The sequence below is a fragment of the Natator depressus genome, chromosome 5 (genome assembly GCF_965152275.1).
Source record: "Natator depressus isolate rNatDep1 chromosome 5, rNatDep2.hap1, whole genome shotgun sequence".
Classification (NCBI taxonomy): Eukaryota; Metazoa; Chordata; order Testudines; family Cheloniidae; genus Natator; species Natator depressus.
In genome coordinates this window covers 123,119,563-123,140,490 of record NC_134238.1, presented here as the reverse complement: position 1 = coordinate 123,140,490, position 20,928 = coordinate 123,119,563, and the positions used below count along the sequence as shown (strand labels likewise).

General features: G+C 43.9%; 2 protein-coding genes across 2 annotated transcripts in view; one reads left to right on the top strand and one right to left on the bottom strand.

Annotated features, from left to right (window-relative positions):
* Nucleotides 1–1,233: 1,233 nt before the first annotated feature.
* Nucleotides 1,234–11,069, top strand: SLC25A51 (solute carrier family 25 member 51). The gene is made up of 2 exons (XM_074952143.1): nucleotides 1,234–1,357; nucleotides 9,079–11,069. Exon 2 carries the CDS (start codon nucleotides 9,116–9,118, stop codon nucleotides 9,992–9,994), a length of 879 nt encoding a protein of 292 aa, XP_074808244.1. The 5' UTR covers nucleotides 1,234–1,357; nucleotides 9,079–9,115; the 3' UTR covers nucleotides 9,995–11,069.
* Nucleotides 11,070–13,922: 2,853 nt separating this feature from the next.
* The window catches only part of DCAF10 (DDB1 and CUL4 associated factor 10), a 29,046-nt gene continuing 22,040 nt past the window's right edge, over nucleotides 13,923–20,928 (bottom strand). The window contains exon 7 of the mRNA XM_074953558.1: nucleotides 13,923–19,895. Coding sequence (XP_074809659.1) covers nucleotides 19,527–19,895 — 369 coding nt within the window. The 3' untranslated portion in view covers nucleotides 13,923–19,526. The remainder of the gene's footprint in view (nucleotides 19,896–20,928) is intronic.

The following is a 20,928-nucleotide window of genomic DNA, read 5'->3' as shown; positions in this document are numbered from 1 at the left end:
CCTCCTGAGGTCCCTTCCAACCCTGATATTCTAGGATTCTATTCCACTGTCAATTGCAACACTTCACATCTACTTTGCCCTCCTCTATCCTACAAACTGCACACCTGTCAGTGACACAGTGAGCAATGGTCTCAAGTTGCCGTGGGGGAGGTTTAGGTTGGATATTAGGAAACACTATTTCACTAGGAGGGTGGTGAAGCACTGGAATGATTTCCCTAGGGAGGCGGTGGAATCTCCTTCCTTAGAGGTTTTTAAGGCCTGGCTGGGGTGATTTAGTTGGGGTTGGTCCTGCTCTGAGGAGGGGGCTGGACTCGGTCTCTTCCAACCCTGATATTTTATGACACCAACCTAACCCCCAGAGTAGAAGGTCTTCGGTCAACAGAAGCTACGGCCCCCCCGGGGGGGGGAGGACAGGGGCTACGGCCCCCCCGGGGGGGAGGGGAGGAGCTACGGCCCCCCCGGGGGAGGACAGGGGCTACGGCCCCCCCCGGGGGGAGGGGAGGGGAGGACAGGGGCTACGGCCCCCCCCGGGGGGGAGGGGAGGGGAGGACAGGGGCTACGGCCCCCCCCGGGGGGGAGGGGAGGGGAGGGGAGGACAGGGGCTACTGCCCCCCCGGGGGGGGAGGGGAGGACCCACGCCCCTGGGAGCGGCTCTACCCTGGCTGTAGTGGCACCTTCGTCAAGTGCCACAGGGCACAGCTGCACCAGCCCTGCGGGAAGCGGGGTCTGGCCCTGGGAGGTGAGCGCCCAGCGATCGGCGAGGCAGCAGAGGAGGGGGGCTGAGCTGGGGCGCTGTGCAGGGTGAGGGGGACCCAGGAGTCCCCCCAGTGCAGGCGAGGGGGCCTGGGGGCTCTGCTGGACTATCACGGGGGGGAGGGGTCCGGGCTGGGGGCGCCTGGCACGGGCCGGGCCCGCCCGCTCCTCGCAGGGCCGCTCGCCCCCCGCCCCTGTGGAGCCCCGCCCCCGCTCACGCCTTCCCTTTGCCCCCGGCCGCCCTTGCCTCGCCTCCCTTGACCCCCGTGCTCCGCGCGCGCGCGCACACAGGCCTGGCGCGAGACCGTGTCGACGCAGAGGCCAGCTCTGCAGCTGATTGGGTCGGAACTGGGGGCTCGAAGCTACTCGAGAGTCGGTGAGGGGGGCGGAGCCATGCCACATTCGCTGGTCACGTGGCGCGTTTCTGCCTCGCCGCCGCCCGGGGAGGGGGGCGGGTCCGGGCGTCCAGGTCACATGCCGCTCCTGGTCGGCACGCGCGCACGCGCAGAGTGGGGGCTGCCGGGCTGGGCCGGCGGTGGCCGAGGAGGAGGGTGCCGGGCCCGGCTCCTGTCAGCGGGCGCGAGCGGCCATGGAGCCGGCGCGGGTGAGTCACCGCCCCTCCCCCCCCACCCCCGCGCGCGGGGCCTGCCCTGAGGGGACAGGTTAGCGCCTGTGGGTGCTGGGTGCGACCCGCCCCCGCTCGCCGCGGCCGCCGTTCCTGGCACGGGCGCGGGGCGGAGCGTTGGCGGCCGCGCGGGACCCGCCCTCCCGCTGGCTCGAGCCGCTGCTCGGGGCCGGGCCGGCCGGGGTCGGGCTTCGGGGCCCCAGCGGGAGCAGCCCGATCCGAGGGTCCCGCCGTCATGTCAGTGATGTGTGGGCCGTGCCCTGTGCTTCCGGCGGGATCTTCCTCGCGCGCTCGGCGTGCGCCCTGGGGCCGTGGGGGGCGGGCAGGGGTCTTCTCCCCTGTGGCCCTGTGGCGGGGGTGGGGGTCACCTTCGTCCCCAGCGAGCGGCTGCCGGTCACTTGCCCGGGCTGCGTGGCTGCAGCTCCCGCCTTCCCCTGGCTGTGCCGGGGCAGCGGCGCGCCTCCCTCTCCCGCGCTCCCTGTCGGCGTGTCACAGTCCGCTCTCCCCTGGGCCGGGCGGCTCCGCTTCGGGGTGCACGGAGCCCGGGGAAAGCCTCCATTGAAAGCGCTTTTTTTATTTTTGTTTATTTTAAATAACTGAAGTACAAATGGAGAAGTTTATTTTGGGAAGAAAGGCATGTTCTCACTGGTTGATCACCCGCTTTAGTGGTCCTCACTTACAACTAAATAGAGGCTTTACACGGGATTTGTTACATCTTTTTGCACCTGGGAGGGCACACGATAATTGTCCACTTGTTTAAGCTATTATATAGCTTAGTATTTTCAGTCTTATTTGTTGTACGTTTTTAGTATAGTAGAAAATGGTGAATGATAGATATATTGCTTATTTCCTGGACAATTAACTTTCCTCCCATGATTTGTGTCAAGCTGAAGCAGAAGGGTAACTGGCATTTAAATACACTAAAAGCATATATAAAACTTATTTTTTATTTTAAAAAAAACCCTTAAATGTTTGGATACATACACGTCTCATCAACACATGTTTCACATTTACAACTAAATGATTTATTAAACAGAGGGATTAACTGTAGTCAGTGAACTAAACTGATTATTTCAGGCCAACCTTCAAAAACTTTCAAATATGCTTAAGTTTCTTCCAGCCTACGGCTATGGGAGAGTGTCTCCTGCGGACATAGTGCAGTCCACAGCTTATGTCAGTCCAAGGGGTGTTTTTTTCACACCCCTGAGTGACATAAATTTTACTCACCAAAATGCTAGTGTAGACATAGCCTTGGTCTCTTGAAAATGAGACCATCTCCTACTAACCAATTGTGCCATATTTATAAAGCTTGACCTCTAAAGTTAGAATGGGGAAAAACATCTTCCTTTATATAGAGAAACAGCTTTTAACTCCGTTTTTGATAGAGGCTCAGTTTTATTTAAATGTTTTGAGTGACTTATGGTAACTTCATATTTCATTTTAAGCAGCTTTATTTTTAAAAATAAAAACTCATAATATAAATTTAAAAAACCTGATTTAAATTTAAAAAATCGAATTTTTATCTACCCTGGTTTGATCTCATTTTGGTTGTTAGGTATCATGTGCGGGTGGCCTGTGATATACAGGAGGCCAGACAAGGTGATCTGGTGGTCTCTTCTTGCTTTTCAACTCTGTGTATGAAGAGACTCAGGTTGTGTCTACACTGCCACTTTCAGCGCTAAAACTTTAGTCATTCAGAGGTGAAAACACCCGCCACCCCCGAGTGACAAAAGTTTTAGCACTGAAAAGCGCCAGTATAGACAGCGCTTTATCCCAGAGATAAAGCTACCACTGCTCATTCAGGGTGGTTTTTTTTTATCGCCGTGAGAACCCCCCCTCCCCCGGGTGATAAAGCGTGTCTCACTGTCCACATCACAGTTTGGCTGTGCTGTAACATGGGCAGTGTAGACATACCCATAGAAAGTGAAAATGCCTTGGGAACAAAGCTGAAACTGAATGAGTCTCTTTTTAGTGTTCTAGCTGATTGAATTGTAACAAAGCAAACAGCGTACCAGGAGAAAAATAAATTAGATTTTTACAGTTCTTTGATGACTTAATCTGCAATGTTAATGCAAACTTTTAAAATGAGTTTTATGTTGATTGTGCCCCTTTAAAGAATGAACATAAAGAAAACTAGGTAATTAAAAGAAAATGTCCTTATAGCTTGGGGAAAGTAGAGAACGTTAAAAAGCTCTCGGCTGGGAGTGAATGCAAAGGAAAATTATAAGTGCAAGAAAAACCTGCTTAGAAGTTGGCTCAACCTTTTTTTCCCGGGGAGGGACCTTCTGTTCTAAATTTAGATCCTATTCTAAGCTGCTTCTGTGCTCTAGTGGTGCTCGAACTTTTTTTTTTTTTTTTTTTGCATGGGGACCCTAAAACCATCTGTTTCTTGTAACACCTACCGAAAGGCTGTAAAGGATGATAGTAACTGCAAGAAATTGCACTGCGGTGTTGTGGGATTGGAGGACATCTTTCTGTGTTCCACCTTCTACCAGCACTTAGGACGGGGTGGGCAAACTACGGCCCGCAGGCAGGGTCCGGCCCCTCAGGGCTTTGGATCCAGCCCTCAGGATTGCCACCCCAGTGGCGCTGCGCTGCTCCGGGAAGCAGCCACTCCATGTCCCGGCAGCCCCCGAGGCTGGAGGGGAGCGGCAGAGAGATCCGCACACTGCTCTTGCCTGTGGGTACTTCCCCCAAAGCTCCCATTGGCCAGGAACGGGTTACCACGGCCAATGGGAGCTTCGGGGGAGGAACCCATAGGCGAGGGAAAGACACAGAGCCCTGTGGGCCCTCTCCCCCCAGGGGCTGTGCAGGGACCTGGTTCCAGCCGCTTCCTGGAGCGGCGCAGCATGGGGCCAGGGCAGGCATGCAGGGAGCCTGCCCTGGCTCCGGTGCGCGCCGCTGCCAACCCAGAGCCGCTCTGGTAAGTGGCGCCGGGCCAGAGCCTGAACCCCTCCTGCACCCTGCCCCCCAACTCCTTGCCCTAAGCCCCCTGCCTGCACCTCGCACCCCTTCTGCACCCCAACTCCCTGCCCTGAGCCCCCTCCTGCACCCTAACATCCTTCCATGAGCCCCCTCATACAGCCTGCACCCCTCCTCTGCACCAACCCCTTGCCCTGAGCCCCTTCCTGCACACCGCACCCCCTCCCACACTCCGCCCCCGCACCCCAACCCCCTGCTCTGGCCCTGCAAGCAATTTCCCCACCCAGATGTGGCCCTCGGGCCAAAAAGTTTGCCCACCCCTGATTTAGGTTAGCCAGTGATTTTTCTTTGGTGACTACCTCTTGCTCCAGAATGTAAAATTTATTTTAAAAATAAAATCTTTAGCCTTTAGTAGCTGTGAAGGTAACCTTCAAATGTAAACCAATGTATAGTTCAGTCTGCCTGATCAGAAACAGTTATAAGGGAAGTCTAAATTGTCCCTATTCATTTAAAGGGAGATTTAACTCTGAAGCGTAATAACTTTAATGTCATCATAGTTAACTATTTAACTTTGATCAAAGAATGTGATAAGTAAAGGGACATTCTTATGAGGATCTAGCCAATCTGAGTGGCATCCCATTTTAGCATCTTTAGTGGGTGGAATTTTGGTTATGAGAAGATTTTCAGAGAGTATCACCATTTATTCCCCCCCCCCCCCCCATTAAACATCCAGTTGGCATTTAGAAAAAAATTCTGTTGTTTGCAAATTTGGGCAATTTGATACAAAAATCAGTGAGACAATGCCATTTTTAGAGTCAGTTTTTGGAGTAGAACCAAGCTTTAACATTCATGTAAGGCTTGTCATGTACTAGTTGAGTTTGTCTTGTCAGCGGTTTGCAGCAGTGTCATAAGAATGGCCATACTGGGTCAGACCAAAGGTCTGTCCAGCCCAGTATCCTGTCTACCGGGAGTGGCCTGCATTAGACTGTCCTCAGTATATGATTGCTTGTTTACATTTATACATTTTTATCTCCTGATATGGCTTTGAACTAACAAATCCCAGTGTTACCCACCTCTGCCTTTCCTGCCTTTACATGGTTTTAGTCCTCTTTGCACCAAAATAATAAATGTAATAGACTATATGTTTTCTCACAAGGGTCTCGACTACCCGAGTAAAAAAGGCTAAAATATGACCAGCTAACACAAATTCAGAGGTCTTAGCCTGCATCTACATGTATGTTACTAGGGCTTTTCATTCACGTTGAGCTAAAATGATTGAAGGAGGCACCCTTTTTGCTTTTATGGACAAGTCCCTGAAGACCTCAGACCTGGGGAAGTGGGTGATGCAGGGAATTAGGGAGCATGTTACTTGTTGACCAACTAGTTCAGATATGTCCCAAACTAGTATTAGTCTAAAGTTACCAAAGGTGGCTTCTGAGTGACCTATATGGAATGATTTGGTGGTCTCAGTCAAATTCCTAATGAACATGTGGCCAAATTTAAACAAACAAAAATTAAAAAGCCCTTGTCTTTATAATTGGAACTCTTGTAGTTTGTCTTAGCAGAGACCAAGGCGAGATCTCCAGTAAAGACTTCTGCTGGCATAGCTATAATTGGTCAGAGCTGTGACCCCTGACAACACAGATGTGCTGGCAGACACGCCTAGTGAGGATGCAGTTATACCATCAAAACGGCACTTTTATTGGTACAGCTTGTTTTGTTCAGAGGGGTGTTTTTACTATACTGGTACAAGTTGCCGCTCTGCCAGTAAAGCTGTGTTCACAGTAGGAGTACTTTGCATGTATAAAGAAAAGGAGTACTTGTGGCACCTTAGAGACTAACCAATTTATTTGAGCATAAGCTTTCGTGAGCTACAGCTCAATTCATCGGATGCATACTGTGGAAAGTGTAGAAGATCTTTTTATATACACACAAAGCATGAAAAAATACCTCCTCCCACCCCACTCTCCTGCTGGTAATAGCTTATCTAAAGTGATCACTCTCCTTACAATGTGTATGATAATCAAGTTGGGCCATTTCCAGCACAAATCCAGGTTTTCTCACCCCCCCCCCCCACACACAAACCCACTCTCCTGCTGGTAATAGCTTATCTAAAGTGACCACTCTCCTTACAATGTGTAGATTATAATTATACTGTAAAAAATCACACCCCTAATCAAAACAAATACACTAGTAAAACTTTTAAAGGTAAATCGGGTTCAGATCAGTTCTTGGCTGTGGTTATTCAGGGTTTCCCATGCATCCTGCCTACCACAGGCTGGTAGTGACTGCACTTGTGGAAATGACCCCATATACTAGGGGTGGGCAAACTTTTTGGCCTGAGGGCCACATTGGGGTTGCAAAACTATATGGAGGGCCGGGTAGGGAAGGCTGTGCCTCCCCAAACAGCCTGGCCCCTTCCTACTTCCCACCCCCTGACTGCCCCCCCTCAGAACCCCAGACCCATCCAACCCCCCCACCCCCCCCGGCTCCTTGTCCTCTGACCGCCCCGCCCCCCGGAACTCCCAACCCATCCAACCGTCCCCTGCTCCCTGTCCCCTGACTGCCCCCCCCGAACTCCAGACCCTAACCGCCCCCCTGGGACTCCACCCCCTATCCAACCCTCCCTGTCCCCGACTGACCCAACCCCATCCACACCCCCCGACCCCTGACAGGCCCCCTGGGACTTCCACACCCTATCTAACCCCCCGTTCCCCATCCCCTGATCGCCTCCCCCGAACCTTCACCCTGTCCAACTGCTCCCTGTCCCCTTACTGCCCCCCCAAGAACCCCCGACCCATCCAAGCCCCCCTGCTCCCTGTCCCATGACTGCCCCCCCCCCAAGAACTCCTGACCCATCGAACCGCCCCCTGCTCCCTGACTGGCCCCCCCAGAACCCCCGACCCATCCAACTGCTCCCTGTCCCCTAACTGCCTCCCCGGGACCCCCTGCTCCCTTACCATACTGAGGCCAGCCGCGCTGCCCTGCAAGAGCGGCGGGCCAGAGCGCTGGCAACGCGGCGCACTCAGGCTGCAGGGGAGAGGGGATGGCAGGGGAGGGCCCAGGGGCGAGCCTCCCAGCTGGAGCTCAGGGGCCGGACAGGAGGGTCTCGCAGGCCGTAGTTTGCCCACCTCTGCCATATGCTCATGCCTTCTGATGGAGAATGCAAAGCAGAGTAGGCTTTAGAGTTTAGACACCTTTAAATATCTCCTTTAGAAGTCTGAGGTACATTTAACTATTCTGGAACTGAATGAAATTTCCAAACAATATAGCCTAAAATCAGATGTTAAAGAAAGGAAAAAAATTATATTAAAACCAAACACAAATAATATACTTGGGTCTAAGACACCCTAGCTTTTCTTGGGTAGGTCACAAAACTTTGAAATTGCAGATATTTAGAACTCTCTGTAGATAATACTTGTATTAAGCACTCACTTGTTGTCCCAGTTCTTCTCTGACCTTTAACAGGACAATATGTGCACCTAGGATTGATTAATTGTAATTCTGGAGTCAGCTCTTTATACTTGCTTGGTATTATAGCATAGCCAAGTATGCAGACATAGTTATTTAAATTACCTTACCATTTTGACAAGCCACATTTGAATTTATGGCTTTGGTTAAGTGGGATAACTTCTCTCCTCCCATCCCCAAACCCACTGTATGTTCAGGTTGCATTCAGTATTTTATGGAATGCTGTTTCTCTATGTAATCAGGTTGTGTGGGTTTTTATTTTCCATCCCTTAATGCAGTGGTCCCCAACCTTTCTGTGGGAATAGCACATTCTTATTCCCAACAGAATGTGGCGGGCGCCAAACACCCCGTCGCTGAGAAGTGGCAGCGGAAAGAAACCCCGCCGCTGAAAAGCCGCCAAGAAACGGCAATGCTTCTCGGTGGCATTTTGGTGGTGTGGTATCCTGCAGGTGCACACAACTGCCCCGGCAGGCATCATTGTGCCTGCGGGCACCGTGTTGGGGACCCCTGCCTTAATGCATCTCACACTTACCCAAAAGATCTTTCAAAATTGTACACTCAGCACCGATTCAGATTCCTTCCGACCCATCCCATTATATTTTTGCGGTGTTCTGCCTTTGGATAAAACCATGTAGGTTGCTAATTGACATCTGTCCAACTGCTTACTTTCCCTGAGCTAAGTTGTTATAGTGTAGACAGTTCTTTAGAGACTATACCCATATTTTCTATAGTTTGTGATCTGTAATTTCTACTCCATAGCAAATGTGTTCTTTACAGATAACATTTGGTCTGTTACAGGGTCATATAAAATATGAGTCTGAATAGTCAAGATGACTTGTAAATAGCAAGTTTAAAAAAACAAAAACATACATTGATTTGTTTTGTATTAACAATTGTCAAAATTGCTAATGTGTAGTGTAGGAACCTTAACTTCTGAATTTCCTAACTTCCACTTACATTTTCAGCTTTCACATGGCACTAAATATGCCATGTTGTTTTAAAATTTATTTCTGTGTATAACTTTTTGCATTTAATCAACAAAAAAGTTCCTTTTTTACCCTACCTTGTGTCAGTTAGCTGAACAATGTATAAATCTTTCAGTTCTTTGAGAGCTGTAATGCAGCCACTGAAACCACTTGTACATGTGTGAGCTATCAAATGTGGCATTTATCATTCTGTTCCTCTAAATTTTCATGGAATTGCCTGAAGACCTTATGCATGCAAAGGATTTATATACATGAATTAAAAAAAAGAAAGTGGGGTTCTGTGCAGCTGTGTTCACGTTCTCCTTTGCCTTCTCGATATAGGAGAGGACAACACCCGTATGACAAAAGAAAGAGCAGTATGATGGATTCAGAAGATCTTGTCCTAACAAGTTCAAAGCAAGATATTGCTCATCACATTGTAAAAGTTAGCTCGGGTAAACATTATTTTTGTGGATATTGTGCAGCCTTCACCAATATAGCAATCACCTTTCCCATCCAGAAGGTCCTCTTTCGACAACAACTGTATGGAGTGAGAATAAGGGATGCAGTGTGTCAGTTACAGAAAGATGGAATCCGAAACCTGTACCGTGGACTCCTCCCTCCATTAATGCAGAAAACTACAACTCTTGCCCTGATGTTTGGCTTGTATCAGGATTTCTCCTCCCTGCTCCAGAGGCACACAAATGCACCTGAACTTGTGACTTGTAGTGTGGCAGCAGTGCTTGCAGGAACCACAGAAGCTCTTCTTACACCTTTTGAGCGGGTCCAGACTTTGCTTCAGGACTACAAACATCATGACAGATTTACAAACACTTACCAGGCTTTCAAGGTGCTAAAAGACTATGGAATTAAAGAATATTATCGGGGTTTGGTACCTATTCTGATCCGAAATGGACCGAGTAATGTACTCTTTTTTGGTCTGCGAGGACCCATCAAGCAGTGTCTGCCCGAAGCAACTTCTTATAGTGCTCATTTGGTCAATGACTTTATCTGTGGAGGGCTGTTGGGTGCCATGTTGGGATTCTTGTTTTTCCCAATGAATGTTGTAAAAGCTCGCATGCAATCTCAAATTGGTGGGGAATTTCAGTCTTTTCCAAAAGTTTTCATGAAGATTTGGCTGGAACGTGATAGAAAACTGACACGTCTTTTCAGAGGAGCTCATCTGAATTACCATCGCTCTATTATATCCTGGGGTATAATCAATGCAACATATGAATTCTTGCTTAAGTTATTATGAAAAATGTTACCTTCTGTGAAGTCCCTTGGCTCAGTTGGGTAGTGGCACATTGAGGTTACTTATTTCCTAGGATCAAATTTGTCATAATCAGACCTGTTCATGAATCACACTGAAATTTGGAGAGTTTAATTGCAAAACGGTGGTTACATTTCAGCAGAGAGAGAAGTAATTTTTACCAATGCCTGCTTAGTCTGAAAGGTAATTACAGTCCGTCTTCATTGATGGTCTTCAATCTTTATGGGGTGAATGTTGGCATTGTGTCTAGATCTTAATTTAAGAAAAATCAGTTTGCTCAAAAGTGCGCTCTTTATTAAAGTATTTAGATGCTGGAAGGTGAATTCACCCATACCTGAATAAACTAACTGAAACTTACTTTCTCTTTAAATATTGGCCTTGGCCTAGAAACTTACTCCAGGTCACCCTCAACCTTTCCTAACACTCCTGGTGATCAAAACTATGCTTGATTATGCACTTTGTGGAATATGAAAGTGAGGGAGGCTGACAAAAGCTATTTAGTTTCCCTACTTGGTAAACTTGGAAGGTATGATGTAGCTGATGCAGTTGTTGTAAGACTACTCTGAACTCCCATAATGTTTCAGGTTTCCCAGGTATCTTTACTGTTTGAAACCAGACTGCCAACTTTTAATGAGGATGGTGTTACTTCTCAACTAAGCCTTAAGATTCAACAAAGCCTACATGAATTATTTTTGCCAGCTGGTTTTTGCTAGTCTCCTAATATGAATGCCATCTTGTCAAGCAACATAAGGTAGCTACTAAGGCTATGTCTACAATGCACTTTTTAAACCATTTATTTACGACAAAAAGCACTGGTGTGGACAGTGCTTTATCGGCAGATGCTCTCCTGCCCACAAAGCAACTGCCCCTCATTGGAGGTGACTTTATTTTGCCAGCAGGAGAGCTCTCTCCTGCCATCAAAGAGTAGCTACACCGGGGACCTTACAGCGGCATAGCTGTGCCGCTGTAAGGTACGCAGTGTAGATATAGCCTACATTTTCAACTTCAGCGTAAGCTGATCTAATGCAAAGTAGGGGTATGTGTACTTATGTGAAAAGGGAGTAGCGGGTGGGGGGGGGGCGGTGGCGGGGAAATGAAACAAATTTTATCTAAAAAGCTTTAAAGTGTCCTTCATTTACAGTATCACCTATTTGTGAATGTGGAGTCTTTTATTTTGTCTTTTGTGCTGCTTAGTTTCTGTTGCAAACAGGCATGGCGCCAGAAAGATGACGTGGTTTCTGCAACATTAACACGTACAGAAGTCATATGAAAACTGACGGGAGTCAAAGTACTTTGTAGAGAGCTTTTGTTGTATTAAGGTAACATATGTCCTTTTGCAACTATTTTTACTTCCTTCATGTGAGGTTGTAGCATAACTGATCACTTCAGTCAGTATTTTTAGCTGAAACTTGCTCTACCCTCCATTTTATGCCTTGGTCAGGGTATATCAGTGTAGTGGAAAAGGCACTCCAATACTATGGTGAGGAGGACCATATAAGCGCTGGGCTTGGGGGTTTCTCTGTGATCATTTAATCATGTTGATAAACACTCTCATAAATATTAAACAAAAGTAATGTACTTGGTATTCAGGTGGATGTGCTTTAAGGCCTTGGAGAAGAAAAGAGAGGGCAGAAACACAAGTGTGATTACCAAACTAGTGGTCTTCATATAAAAAAAGACTTTTTTGTATATTTTTATGCAAAAATGGTTCATAAAGTATTTTCATATTTTGTGGTGACCAGGAAAGCTTTCAGAAATTTTGGATGTTTTTTTAATTTTAGAGTGAACATTACTTTTTTTGTATCCTTAAGTTTTCAAATGCTTATGGTTTTAACTTTCTTACCCCATTTCAGTTGTTCACTTGACGTAACTGCCCCTAAATAATTACTCCCAGAGTGTCCTATTTCTTTATAATCTAGCTCTGTACTACTAAGCTTCACAGTCAAAGATGGCCAAACACAAATAAAGCACATTGATATTTTGAATGTTGTGATTCTATGGATTTAAATATACTGTCTGTTGGATGTTACTGGTGGAATCTGATTTTACCAGTGTATTGTTTTTGTAACCTTTCCTTGATGGAATAAAACAAAAGAAAATCTGTTTCCCTGGCCTTAGTTTTTTGTAGCACATATTTTATACTTTTATTTTTTCCTAATGTGTTACTGGCACTTGAGAAAAGAACATAAGTTGGAGCAAACAAAGCAAGTGTTAGCAATTATAGTTCAATAAAACAGAACATTTATTGAGGCTTGGCCTCATGCTTGTTTGTTGCTATACACCACTTCACAAGGGAAGAGCCAAGAGTGTCTTCTAACTCCATTTTCAACTTTTAGGTCATGGTTATCAGGAGTTTAAAGAGGACATCAGGCATGGCTAAATACCTCTTATCAGAATTATACAACTTAGTTATATTCTGTGTACAGGAGAGTTGTCAGTGAAGTTAATGGGAATGCAAAAGATGAGATCTCTTGGGTTTAATAAAGATTTGATAGTATTGGAAATTATATTCCAGGGACTTGATATGAGGATTATTGGATGGACTGAAGTCTGTAGGCAAAGGTTAATGATAAACAATGTGTCAAGTTAGAGACAGGTAGGTTGTGGCAGAATACAACAAATTAGTACTTGAGTAGGTCCAGATTACTATTTTCATCTGAGCTGGAGGAACATGTACTGTGCAGTTTAGCAAACGGGGATGGGTAGCCAGTATCAGTAAGATAAATAGTACCACAGGAGCTACAGTGTTAAAATGGACAAAAACGAATTGGATACAGGTGTAGGAAAGAATGATTGAGGTGGGAGAGTGTGCTAACACAAGTATGGTCCCTGCTCCCAAGGAGTTCAGTCTAGTTACTACAGAGGCTAGATTGTTCTAGGAATAAGTGTTTGTGTCAAATGACCCAAAACAGAAGCATGGATTAAGGAGCACTGATGGGAATGGGAGAAGAGAACCCTTATTAGACTGAAACAACGAGGCATCCTTGTGGCACCTTAGAGACTAACAGATTTATTTGGGCATAAGCTTTCATGGGCTAGAACTCACTTCATCAGATACATGGAGTGGGAAATACAGGAGCAGGATAAATACATGAAAGGATGGGAATTAGACTGTAAGCTGCATTTACAGAGATGTGCTGGAGCAGGGAAGTCCATCTGACTCCAGTCAGGCTAGCTGGAACATTATTCATGTCTGGGCTCATTATCAAAATGAAGTAGGAAAATCAGTAAAAGCAGAGTACCATGCTATTAGGGTGCTGATTTAGACACATGGGGTATTAGAAAACATACTGATGGACACAAGTTGGCATTGTGGAAGATTGTTACAAAATCTCTGCTTAAATCTTATTAAGCTAACTTTTGACTTATTACCCCCATCTTGGTGAACAACTTAAATGTTTGTACCTATTCTTGCTATTAGATTAATCTGAATAAATGTGGGCAGGTTTTTTTTTGGTTGCCTTTCCTGGGGTTACATGCATTTCCCATATTTCATATTCCATGGCAAGACTCAAATACATAATTTCCTAATTGCCAGCATTGTATGAGATGTAGATAAGTGGTTTGATGTACCAGTCTCTTGCACCAGGTGAGTCAATCTAATAAAAGTGGAGATACAGTAATGTAGGTTGCTCTTTTGTACCAGATGCTACATCTGATCTCCAGAGCCTTCTCTAGCAAAGGCAAAAGCTGTGATAATAGCAAATACTGACAGTGTACAAAAAGATTCACAAAAACAAACAGTCAATGACTGGTTCTTTTTCACCCCTTGAAAGGGATATAATATTTAGTGAAATAAGATTCTCAAGTTGAAGGAGTGGCAGTAAATAGCTTTCTGGCCTATGTGGTTCTGTTAGAAGTATGGAATATAACTTAACATTGGGAAAAATGCACCCTATCACCTTTCAAAAAATGCACTGAATTGCTTTATTAAATGTTTAATTTATTTTGCAAGCAAGAGAAACTGTTCACAAACAGTACAAGTTACTGAATAGGAGCAAGTACAGTATATTCAGAACAGCTCTGCTACTTGGTATGTATTGTATTAAAAGTCTACCCCCTCTGACTATGAAACTTTGAGTATTTCAAAATATTCTACACACAACTTACTCTTGTATTAAAAAAAGACTTCTACAGTTGGTTGGAGACCCTGTTGAATACTAATATCATTGTAGCAGAGAATGCACCATTGACTAAGATCATGCTTCCCCCCCTTCCAACAGAGCAATCAAGCTATAAGGGGAAAAGAGGCAGACATTTTTCTTTCTATCATAATCTTGGAAACTAGGGATTTTTTTTAAGTTTCCATGCGGCAAATGTATTTGTTGCATTACGAAGAGCCTGAATTTCAGAGCTCTTCTGTTTAGCTAAGACTTCAGTTTTATTTTGCAATACCTAAACTTTTCTGTACTGGCATTTGTGGCATCCTCAAGGAACAGTGTTTGCACTCCTCCTAAATATTGTAGGATCAATGAAAAGATGTTAGTTTTCACTAGTACATTTTCCATGTAAACAGTTAGAATCTTGTCTAGATTTCAGATTAACAATAAAGCAAGCCAAGTTTTGGGCTTCAGTCCTTTAGTGTGTCTAGATATATTTTGCTTTTCCCCATTCTCCCCACCTCAAAATAGAGACATGCCAGCTAGATCTTTTCACTGAGCTACAAACTTTTTTTTAAAAGTTTCATTTTTACTCAGTTACCTCTTCCCTTGCCAAAAATGTTGACAGTGCTCTGGTGATTTAAATCTGACCTCTAGAGGAATATGTGAAAAATGCACTTCACTTCAACAATAATGGTCACGGGACAAATACAAGAGTTACTGGCTTCAAACACACTAGGCGTGGTTTTCATAAACACTTCTAAAAAGTAAACATTCCTATGGAGATCTGCTTCTGCTTATCTGTCATGCTGAAGATGGAAAAATTACACTTTACTACAGCAACTAATGAATATGAACCATGCATTTAGAAAGTATATTGCACACTTCACAGTCCAGCTAAGATCACTAACGCAGAGAAATACTTTAAAATTTAGCAATAGGTTTAATACTTGAGTGGTATAAAATATACCAATACAAAACAATGATAAAAAATGATTGGTATAAACCACTACCTTAATTCTGGGGTTATCTATTTAACCCATTTTGCTCCTTATATAGTATTGGGATGGAAGAGGGTTAGTCTGTCAGAATTTAATGCAAAGCAAGTGTATAACTTTTCTGCTACCTAGAAAAAAAAATGCCAAAGCTCACCCCAAGTCACTTTGTTAATTCCATAAGGCAAGATAATGTGATTTAGAAAGAAAAAATGGTGAGAATAATTTTTTGGAGCTATAACTGCAAGGTATCTAACTAGTCCATTATGCATCACTGCACAAAGTGTTTCAAGGTACTGTTAACTATACTGAAGTAAAATCTATTTGCTTTCACTGAAGACTTCCAGCTGTTATTGAAAGGAGTAGTTAAATAATCACAACTGAAAATTATTTCATTCTAATTCAACTTATTGCAAAATGTAATCAGGAAAGTTAGGCAGCATTCTTACAGCATACATGGACGGAATTGGTCTTAATATAAAAATGTATCTGCTCCTACACCACACTATACATACACTACAAAGCACCACAAAACACGATCAAACCCCCCAAAACAGGGCAACCTCTATCATCAGCCTTGCACTTTTCAATGGTCTCGCTTCAAAGTGATGAGCTGTTTTAGATGGTCACTCCTGGTGCTGTGCATTTTCAATAGTCGCTATATGTCATCTATTTAACACAGTAACCATTCTCTATTTATACAGAAAAATTCGTGTCAAAATGTTTCAGAGCAATAACCTTTTTTTAAAAAAAGCATGTCATGAGGTAGAATTAAAAATAATACTAAGTGCATGTCGACAGGCATAGATTTTTTTAAAAAAAGCGAAATGAGCATTTCAATTCAAGGAATTCCGATAGTCTTAATAGAAATTACAAAAAGCTGCAATTACATCAGGGTGCTTTTCTGCATTTTGAATCAATACACCTGGGCAGACAGTACTTTAGAGCAATTTGAAAGGATTGACCGTTGATCTTTTCAGCAAATCATTTAGCAAGCCAAGGAGTAGCAGACTGGGGTATTCTGAGACGAGATGGTCCCTGGGAAGAACTTTTCCTTATCAAGTGGTCCACAGAAAGAAAAGCTGGAGAATTAGGATCCTACATAATTCTGTAGGGATATATTATTCTTAATGGGTATGATAGTTGCATATGTGCATGCTGGCTGAGAAAATACTCTTCATTCTGGTTTTTAAAATTAACTTAGTACTAAAAGGCTACACAAACTTAACCCGATTTGCCATCCTTTGGTCTGTGAGCTGTAAATCTTCCACTACAGTTCATTTCAAGAGCACAATTTATATCTAGGAGTTCTGCCACCCAAACACAGATAACAGCAGATTCCTGTTCCTCTGTAAACTGTTTTTTTAAATATAAAACCTAATCTAAAAACTGTTTCCAAATTAGAGAGACATTCTCCACAGGAGCTTAACTACTTTGCGGATCAGAAGCTTGCATCCTGGTCATGCAGAGTAGTACATTGGGTATTTAATGTAATTTGTAGTCCCTTACATCATAAAGAAGGAAAATACCTTGAAAGCAGACCTACCCTCATTCAACAAATCCAAACTGACTGAGAATTAAATTTTCAGACTATTGAACAGTACAAAATAGATACATAACAAAGGCGGGTGAAGACTGAAGGGATTTTTCATTTCAATAATTTGTATTTTGGACAAGTCATTTTATAGGATGAGTAAAACTGGCATGTAGGAGCACGCGTCCCACTATAGCCACTCAATCCCCTTTATTTTTCTTTGAGAAAAAACAAGTAAACTTATTTGACTTGATCATTCTGCTTTATGCTGAAAATGGTTTATTTCTAATGCATAGTCTTCTGAGTGGTGTCAAAGTGAATGATTTTGCTCCCACAACCTAGTATATTTGTTTTAAAACAAGCTTTTAATGCAAAGAGAATACATAATTTGATCACTTACTTGTACATCTCCCATCACTGCTGTTCTGAGCTCCTGGTGGTAGCGCCAATGATAAAAAAAGAGCTCATGTAGTACCCAGTTTTCACTTCAATAACGTACTGAATCTAAGGCATGTCCTTTCATTTTGGGTATAAGTACCTGTGTACATCAGTTGCTGTAAGAAGACGAAGGGATAGCCCTATACTTTGCTCCATTAAACGTAAAAGTATGACTAGGTTAAGAGCCACTGCCTCCTCAAAACGCAAGGCTATTATACAGAGAGTTCATTTAATACAGGAGAAATGGGGGTGGGTAGGGAAGGATTCAACAACTCCGGCTTATTGTGTGTGGAAATAGGGAATTTCGTTTCTCAATTGCTGCATGTTCCGTCACTTGAACTCAATCCTCAAACAATTAGTTGCTATGGAGTTAAATATAATTTCAAACAGGAGATGACACAGGAGTAGATTAACCTTCCTCCAAAAGCAACAACAATCCAATCTTCATGCAAATACCCTCAGTAGCAAAAAGCAGCCGGGTTCCTAAATCAATTTCTCCAAAGCTTTCCCATGAGGCACCAGCCACTCAAAGTGAGTTCCACTGATCCATTCTGGTACACACACACACAGGGCATGACTCATGGAGTGATCCAGTCCATTGGCAGGATTCCAGATCTTCATCTACTGAACCTAATCAGCATTTAATTTTCCACCCTGGACCTGTAGTGCCTTCTGCAGACTGTTTAATGTAGATTGACTCTTGAACAAAAAAGTATATTTTGTTTAAAATCCCTTCAGATACCACTGCGGACTAAAATCTACATTCTTTCAGGCAAAATTCTCCCATTTCACTGGGTCCAAATCAGGACAAGTCCCCAGGAGTGTTTCACTTACTAAAGCCTCACGGATAAGCTAAGTACAGTTTAGGTTAGGAAGTCTTTTACTGGCCATTTCTAGTGTAAAGTCTCATTCCTGTATATTTAAACTGACTGTGGGTTTTAAAAAAGCTTTTTAACCCAGTTAGTACTATAGCTGAGCAAGTGTCCCTACTAAGAGCATGTAGAAAGGTTTGTTGCCTCCAGAAGGGGACTAGGAGGAAGCCACGTTCATCTCCTCCTTAGCGACAGTCCGTGCACTTGTCAAGTCTTGAGAAGTTTAGTTCCTAGTTTCATGCAATAGGAATTCCAAATTTTAAATATGATTAAATTCATTTGCTTTCTACCCATACTATGAAATTATACCTACATCCACTTGCACACTGTTGGGTTTTGAGCCACTAGAGGACAATCTTTTTTTCTGCAGATAAAAATGATATCCAGAACATCATGTTCTTGTGATTACTAGTGAAGCAACTCTATGTTCAGAAGGGTAAACAGCACTGAGGATAAGTGAAACGGAGTAATTATAGCCCTGTATTCTTGCTGCTGAAAAATCAGTTGAATCCAGATAATTATATATTTAGCCTGTATATACTGTGCTCTGTTCCAGACTGACTATGGAATCTGAAGGGCTGCTTCGTTTGGCAGAATGACAACAGACTCTCTGCAGGCTAATTCTTTTGCAAAGGTGGTGGCTAAGATCTGGGCATGTTACAAAAGGGTATTTTATTATGCAGCTCAGCCTTGGTAACACAAAGGGAAACAGAGTGCAGCATTTCTTATGTTTCAAAACAAAATGTGATTACGATTTTTTATTAATGTGGAAAGCTTCCTACAACAAGGGCAGCAATTAGAAACCTTAGTGTCTGGGGCACAACTTACTCCACCGGGGGCATTTTTAACTTGTCATTTTATGTCAAAACATTCCAAACAACTGTGCCATGATCAACTCTGGCTTCCCTGCTCAATATGGCAATGTCTTCCTACTGAATTCATGGAGGAAATGCATCTCCACCCTGACCTTCTACCATCTTATAATAAAACACAATATATGCACATTAAGGAAAACAAGCTAAGAGATTTAACTATATCATTATATTGTGAAAGGAAAGTGTTTCTCTTCTTTGTGGCTAAACTAATCTAGTGTGCAGGAGAACAGCTCCATTACCTAACTGTTGTAGAGAAAAGTTACAGCAATAGGAGGCCAAGTGAGAGGATGTCAGGAAGTCCAGCTCCTTTGTGGCAAGGAAAGATCGTACCAGCAGGAAATGTGTGGGCATTGTTTGGTGTAACAATTCCCTCAGCCCTAGCCAGACATCTTGCGGATAGTCCACCCTAAGTCACGCTGAAAGACCAACAAGTGCTACTGTGAAACCAGAAAGCCTGGAAATCAGTGGCACTGGATCATCAGAAGCAACGGTTTGCATGGAAGGCTGAAAACAGAATGCAGTAGTGTAGTCAGAACACACACGGTGCTGGACTGAGTACTCATTTCATCGCTATGTTCACAGACCATAGTAATTATGATCTTGTCCACATTTACAAGATTTTTGTTAAAAGAACACACTTCAACCAAACTGAAGTAATTATAAAAACAAACATCTGTGAAGTTCCTGTTGATGCAAGATGTGCCTAGAACTTTGGCTGATACAAAGAAACACGTCCACTAAGGCACCCTGAGGCAATCTGACAATGTGTTGGAGAAAACTTGGTCGTCAGTACCACATCGTTGTGTGAATACAGAGAGCGAATTTCCTGCAAGGGACCGGCTTCTTTGGGCAAACAGTCGACAAGTTCACTGCACTGCGTGTCAAATCCCAACAAGCGGATCCCGTAGCCATGTGGGGAGGAAATCATTCGACCATCAGGGCTGAAACAAAGTTCTTTGATGTAACCCCGGCCTACATTGGCTTCTTCGATGCAGTGAGTCAATCGGAGAGAACAACGAGGTGAGACGGGGCGCACTGGGGCTCCTTCTTGGAATTCGTACACACAGGTCCACTAGACAGGGGAGAGAGAGGAAAGTTATATTTGTCCACATACACGAGGAGCAACCCAGTTATTCATTCACCCCACCTTGTAGGTGAAGGGAGTGAGACACAGGAACTAAAACCAACACTTTACTTCTCTCTCCTTTGATACCACTGATGGCTGTGAGCTATTTAAAACAGAACAGCCCTTAGGCCATTTCCCCCCTTTAAACCGAATAGGTAAAACTGACACAGGATTTCTCTCAGTGCAGAAGCAGGTATGTCGTTGCTAAAATAAATCATTCAAAATACAACATCTGATTTAACTGGAGGAAGTAAAATGCAGGGCTGCTCAATAGAAGAGAAGATGCACCTACTGCAGCATAGGAAACACTCAAGGAAATAAGAGGCTCAACTGGAACTGTGATAGAGTGACTCACGATTAGACACTGCAATTTCTGCACCGTTTGAACCTCAACACAAATTGGAAAAAACATTTAGAAGAAAATAGAGAAACCTTTTGTAGGAAGATCACTGGCAGTATGTCAATATGTACATTAGTCCCAGCCAACATTAATCCAAATGTTGGCAATCTAGAAACTGTATCCTAGGAAAAGGCATTCATTCATACTGAGTGCTTCTCAAACTACTGCTGAACAAATAACTAGAGAGAAAACCACTCTGGCACTTTGGGGTTAAAGTTAGGGAGAGGACAAGGTCGTACCTTTTGTATTTGTTGGCCTACTAAACAGGTCACTGCAATTCACATTTAAGGCACTGATTCTGAAAAGACGTGCACACGTGACTTTACTCACATGAGCAATCTCACTGAACTCAAATGGCACTACTTGTGGTTAAAGTGAAGCATGTACTTACATTTTTGCAGGATTGGGGTTTAAATTGTGAATGTAAATCAGATATTCATGCAAAACACTGAAAATTTTACCAATGCTCTGAAATTATTCAAATGCAAATTTGTAGCACACACCATAGAAGTCTTTACATTTAAAATGTAAATTTCACTTTTTGCAACAATTCATTGAAGTGCTGTACGACTGGAAAAC